Source organism: Ylistrum balloti, unplaced genomic scaffold (assembly GCF_031769215.1).
Source record: "Ylistrum balloti isolate Yb309-2 unplaced genomic scaffold, AGI_CSIRO_Ybal_v1 Utg372282, whole genome shotgun sequence".
Classification (NCBI taxonomy): domain Eukaryota; kingdom Metazoa; phylum Mollusca; class Bivalvia; order Pectinida; family Pectinidae; genus Ylistrum; species Ylistrum balloti.
Window position 1 is genome coordinate 38,271 of NW_026783061.1, and position 5,821 is coordinate 44,091.

The following is a 5,821-nucleotide window of genomic DNA, read 5'->3' on the forward strand; positions in this document are numbered from 1 at the left end:
AGGTATAGTAGAGAGGTATAGTACTTAAGGCACAGATATTCTTATATCTGACATATAACCGTTATGTGTACAACAATGAGGTATAGTACAGAGGTATAGTACTTAAGGCACAGATATTCTTATATCTGACATATAACCGTTATGTGTACAACAATGAGGTATAGTAGAGAGGTATAGTACTTAAGGCACAGATATTCTTATATCTGACATATAACCGTTATGTGTACAACAATGAGGTATAGTAGAGAGGTATATAGTACTGACATATAAGGCACAGATATTCTTATATCTGACATATAACCGTTATGTGTACAACAATGAGGTATAGTAGAGAGGTATAGTACTTAAGGCACAGATATTCTTATATCTGACATATAACCGTTATGTGTACAACAATGAGGTATAGTACAGAGGTATAGTACTAGAGGCACAGATATTCTTATATCTGACATATAACCGTTATGTCTACAACAATGAGGTATAGTATAGAGGTATAGTACTTAAGGCACAGATATTCTTATATCTGACATATAACCGTTATGTGTACAACAATGAGGTATAGTACAGAGGTATAGTACTTAAGGCACAGATATTCTTATATAATATAAACATATACACCGATAAGGATAAACATTTACTGTTTAATTTTAATACAGAAGCAACTTAATTTAAATTCCCAAGTACATTACATAATTAATGTAGTTGGTCATTAGATAGCAAGTTTAAAATAAGGCTGACCAGGACACACAATGTACATTGTTTTGTATTCAATAGTGCTTCATGTAATATATTGTCTTGTTTAAATTTTAAAGGTATAAGATTAGTACAACCTGGTGCTGTGTACATGGTATTATCTCGTTATAGATCTGGTCAAGCTGTTACAGTGGAGCAATCTTAACAATACAATTTATATTGACTGATAAATGAAAGATTACATTTATGTGAGTTTTTATTTCATTTTTTTTTTATCAAAGGTTGATATTCGCCAACAAAATTTCACTTGAAACAATTCAGAAGAAAACATATTTAGTGGATTCCCATGTCTATTTCGGGATGTGAATATCTAGAATATATAAAGCCATAACATCGTTTCAAATAATTTCTTTAAATACCTCTTACATTAAAATGGCATAAAAATAAAGAACGTTACCAAACAAGCTTAAAAATATTGGATTTTGTATTTGTCTAGTTTTTTTTCTTTCATAAAATGATCCATGGATAATCTTTCCTTGTCTAGGTATAGTGATTTGTCACACAAGTAATGTGACTTTCGTTATGGCATATACAGATGAAACTCGTTGTCTCAAAATCGCTTGAGCCGAAATTCCGTTTGAGTCGAAATAATTTGCATGTCCCGAATTTATCCTTCTATATCTTGGTAATTTTATTTCGGATGGCTCGAAAATTCGGTTTGAGTTGAAGCGATTTTTCAGTCACTTCAATTTGAAACAAGGGAAAAGTCATTCGTTGTCTCGATTTTTTTTCTTTTTTTGTCAAAACATCGGCACGTCTTCTGACGAAATCTGTCAATACATACACAGAGTAGAAAGTCACCGGAACTAATTACGGCGTATCGGTAGTCCATCGTACACACAACACTTGGTCTCTGGCGATTAAGTACGAGTTTAATTATCCAATGCAAGTTCGTCTTCTTAATCAGCGTCACCATCCTGTAGCAGTGACTTACCTGTTCGTTAAAAATTAGCGCGTTTACACAAAATCTGAAAAAAATCTCCATCTTCAGGAACGATAAAAACGAAACCGTCAAACCAGTACGAACTGTTTTGACCTATTGATCCCCACAATGCTGAGAGAAACTAATACATGTTTAGCTTGTTTATCAAAGGACTGTGATCGGGCACTTTGTCAGATTTAGTATTAAGACAATGAAGTGCTCAACGTATTTTCATTGATAAAACATACTGTGTGTATCTGTGCGTGATTGGTGAAGTCTAGTACTTGTACTTCTGTAACAGATAAACACTGTCTAGTACCGCGTTTTGCATATGTTTATTGATTCATAATAAAGTCATACTGATATGATTTGTAGTTTCATACATCGGTTCTTGTAGCGTATCAAAAGCAAATTTAATTTCGTATTATTGTCATCCCGTGCTTGGTCAGTAAGGGTATTGTACATGTGTGCGGGATATAACTAATTGTAATAATAATTACAGTGCGGCAAAGAGTAAAATAGAGCAGAACCGTGTTCAGTAGGTTTACCGCACTGGTTTATTAAATTTAACAAATTAAGTAAACTATCAATGCTATTAATTGAATGAATGCACCATAAATCTTTTAAACATAAGACGTCATTAATTTGATTACCTGATACACTTGTAGATAGCCAGATGGTTATATGGTCATATTTCAGGTACTGATATGAACATTTCTTTTACAAATAAACGCGTTATTTTTCGAAATGATTCTTATTGAAAATCTTTAATTGCGTTGTTGACTTTTCAAGCATTATTATTTCTAATAACGGATTTGTATTAAAGAATGTGCTCACAATATTCTGGGGAAAACAATCAAATTCAACAGCCTAGTGAACAATGTCTCAAAGTTAGATTTAACAAGAAGCCAACCGAGTTTTATCTTTCTGAAAATTGCCACGATTGAAAACAAACTTGTGGTCGATGCAAGACATTGATGTTTGTAGAAAGTTAGAAAAAAACATATCAATTCTGTGTACCGAAACTATTGCCGAAGTTTAACGCTGGTGTTGAGATTTGGGAAAATATGTATTTAAAAACAAATACAAGACAAAAAACAAAAGTGTTATAAGAGGATAGAAAAAAATTGGGTGAATGTTTCACTTACGCTGTGAGCTTTACAACTACAAAACTATTTCTTTGATGTACGTGATGAAATAAGTTTAAAATAGCCAACCTTTGGTTAAGGACTAAAACATTTTTATTTTATTAAGCCATGGCACAGAAAACGGAGCATACTCTTAAAAACAACAGAATGGTTTATGACAAGAGTACATTCCGTTTATTATGAATAAGAAACATGAAAGAATTAAAGTAAATGTTTTTAATTTAATCACAAATTGCAGCATTCTATTCATTTACAATGAAATGTGACGTTATAAAACGACGTCGAGTTTTTATGCTATATTGGTGATAAATTGACCCATAAAAATTGTTGTTTCAAATAGGATTAAATCTGTTATAAAAGTACTATCCATAGTAGAAGAAAGCTATAATGAAGCCAACATTGTCCTTGTTCACAAGATATACTTACACTGGCACACTACCCTAGCAACGGAATGAATGCGCCAATGGGAGCAGAAATACTTCACCGTTCCAACTATGGTTTTACAGTTCAATATCAATTAATTCTATCATCGCAGTCAAGCTACTCCACAGCATAACCACATCACTTTCAACGAAACGCCGTAGGTAATCCAAGCACACAGGGCGGAATTTCTGTAGCAACAAACGCACACCAATGAGGTAGGTTGACTCACCATCAATCTTTCTTTTGGATTTGTGATGATTGCACAAGTCCATGCACTGGTAGTATTATGAGCAGAAATATCTTCAATACACGGCAATGATACCTGTAAGCAGTGAAAATATTGAATCATGATACTAAAACACAATAGCATAAATCAAACTTTATTCGACCTAATTTCGAAAAACCTTTCGATGTTTTGACATACTTCAGCCCTTCATTGCTAGGATAAAGAGAAGATTTGGTCTGGACCGGATAAGCAATGGGGTCTTCGAGTTAACAGAGTACGAGATATCGAAGTTTGATTTTATTGTAACATGCCACTAAGTTGCAATGTAGAATCTTGCTACAATAGCTTAATATATCATTTCTTTGATCGTGTTACAGGTAATAAACAAACGGTCTTTATTAACTTTTAAATATCGTACCTTTCCTGTTATTTGAGTAATTTCACTCGTCCGTCATCTAGACCAACCCATATATCACCAAACTCATTCACAGCTGAAAAAGATACAAACGTTGACTTTCCTTTCGATCCAAATACTGTACCGTATACAGCGGTTCTATACGTCGTGTTCGTTTTCGTTCTATTTGTGTTTGCTGCATAGTATATAATATACTATGTAAGACCAAGATAACATACTTTTAAATGTGTGTCATTTTATAGTGTAATGTCTTACAGTGCGATACAAGACAAGACTCAATCCTCTTTATTTACATAACTTCGAAAGTTAGAGAAAAAACAACCAACCACATATACCTTTTTCAAACAAGAATACTCCGTATGATTGTGCATATACTGACCGATAGACCATGGGATGTGGATCTCTTGCAGGATAACCTGTAGCAACTGGCAAGCAGGGTCGAGAATTTGGACGGTTCTAGTGTGGGACTCGGCAAACACGATATTATCAAATGAATCGAAGTCCACATCGTTGATATAAAATTTCTTCTGTCTTCTTGGAAAACTATGCTTCTTTTCGCCTGGAATAGAACGGCCATCACCGAAGAAGCGTAATTTCAGTTTAAAACTCCCGTCCAAAAGAACCAGATGTGCTGATTCCTCACTTGTCTCGTTAACTACTGCTACAACATCGCCGTTAGTTGTTAATCTGACCTGGCCTGGCAAAACAAAGAGGTTTACGCCAAACTTGTCAAATTGAGCACGGGCGACCTCTTTACCAGATTCTGTGTATCGGGCAAGTATTCGATGACTTTCATGAGAGACATCATGGTACATCCTGTCTACAAGCGTTACGAGGTAATCACCTTTTGTTGTGGAACAAACGTAATTGGGTTTCAAATTGCCTGTGCTGTAAGAAGTCGACGCTTTGTAGTTTGGAGGAGAAAGTTTCTTTATACAACGTGCGTCAAAGCAGCAAACGAGAAGTCTCATATCGGCAGTAACGGCTAGTCCGCGAATCAAAGTTCCGAAACGAAGGATACGCTTGATGTAACCAGACTTATCAGTCAACCTGATCTCGTTCTGACCAGCACATTTCACCCAGGCGTGCCCTGGATTAGCAGTGCATACAGAACTAATCCCCATACTGGCAGAATGCTTGAATGTAGAAACCACAGAAATTGCTTTCTTTTTGTTGAACGAAACAGTAGAAATCGGAGAACTTGGTGTTTTGGCATTTTCATGATAGTTCCCGTTGTGTTCTATCGGAGGAAATTTTGAGCGGACTGTGGACATGTCATCATTTTCATGAGGTCTCAAAGATGCAGGGATGTCATGCCAAGGAACTATGAGAGTATCCACTGGATCGCTAATGAGCGAGCCAAGCATTTGTTGTAGTACACTGGCGTCCATTGTCCCTGTGTGGAACTCCAGAGGTTTTGGTATATGTCGTGATTTCCGTCTCGTGGAGGATGATTTCAGATCTTGAGAACCACGTATAAGATCTAAATCGTTTTTGGAAGTCATAATCCGTTTAAGTTTTTCATCCTCGGATTCAACTTGAACTAATTGTTCTGACAATGCGGATTCGTGTTCATTGAGTAAAGCAAGATTTCTGAGCTTTTGCTTTTCACATATAGAAATAACATAATCGGATATATCATCTATAGCTTTGTGCATCAAATCTCTCTGCTGTTTTATTTTAGAGTTGGCAGTTTTCGAATATCTTATTTGATTTTTCTTCGCATGGACGATGGTTTGAAGATCGGAACGTAATTCTCGTAATACGTTGGATAAATTTGAGCACTTCTTGCGTATGTCTTTTCCTACCTCGTCAAACTTTCCAAATGTATGTCCTTTGTGCTCGTTAGTAGCACATTCCAGACACACAAACACGTTGTTACATGTGGTACATATCATTACCACCTGGGAATCTCGATGCTTCTTGCACTCCAT

The 5,821-nt window shown here is 35.6% G+C and overlaps 1 protein-coding gene across 1 annotated transcript; it reads right to left on the reverse strand.

Annotated features, from left to right (window-relative positions):
• Positions 1-4,162: 4,162 nt before the first annotated feature.
• LOC132564445 (uncharacterized) lies at positions 4,163-5,821 on the reverse strand. The gene has a single exon (XM_060229099.1). It carries the CDS (start codon positions 5,819-5,821, stop codon positions 4,163-4,165), a length of 1,659 nt encoding a protein of 552 aa, XP_060085082.1.

Coding starts and splice junctions, on each gene's coding strand:
- LOC132564445 (XM_060229099.1), bottom strand. CDS start 5,821: ATGGAGTGCAAGAAGCATCGAGATTCCCAGGTGGTAATGATATGTACC.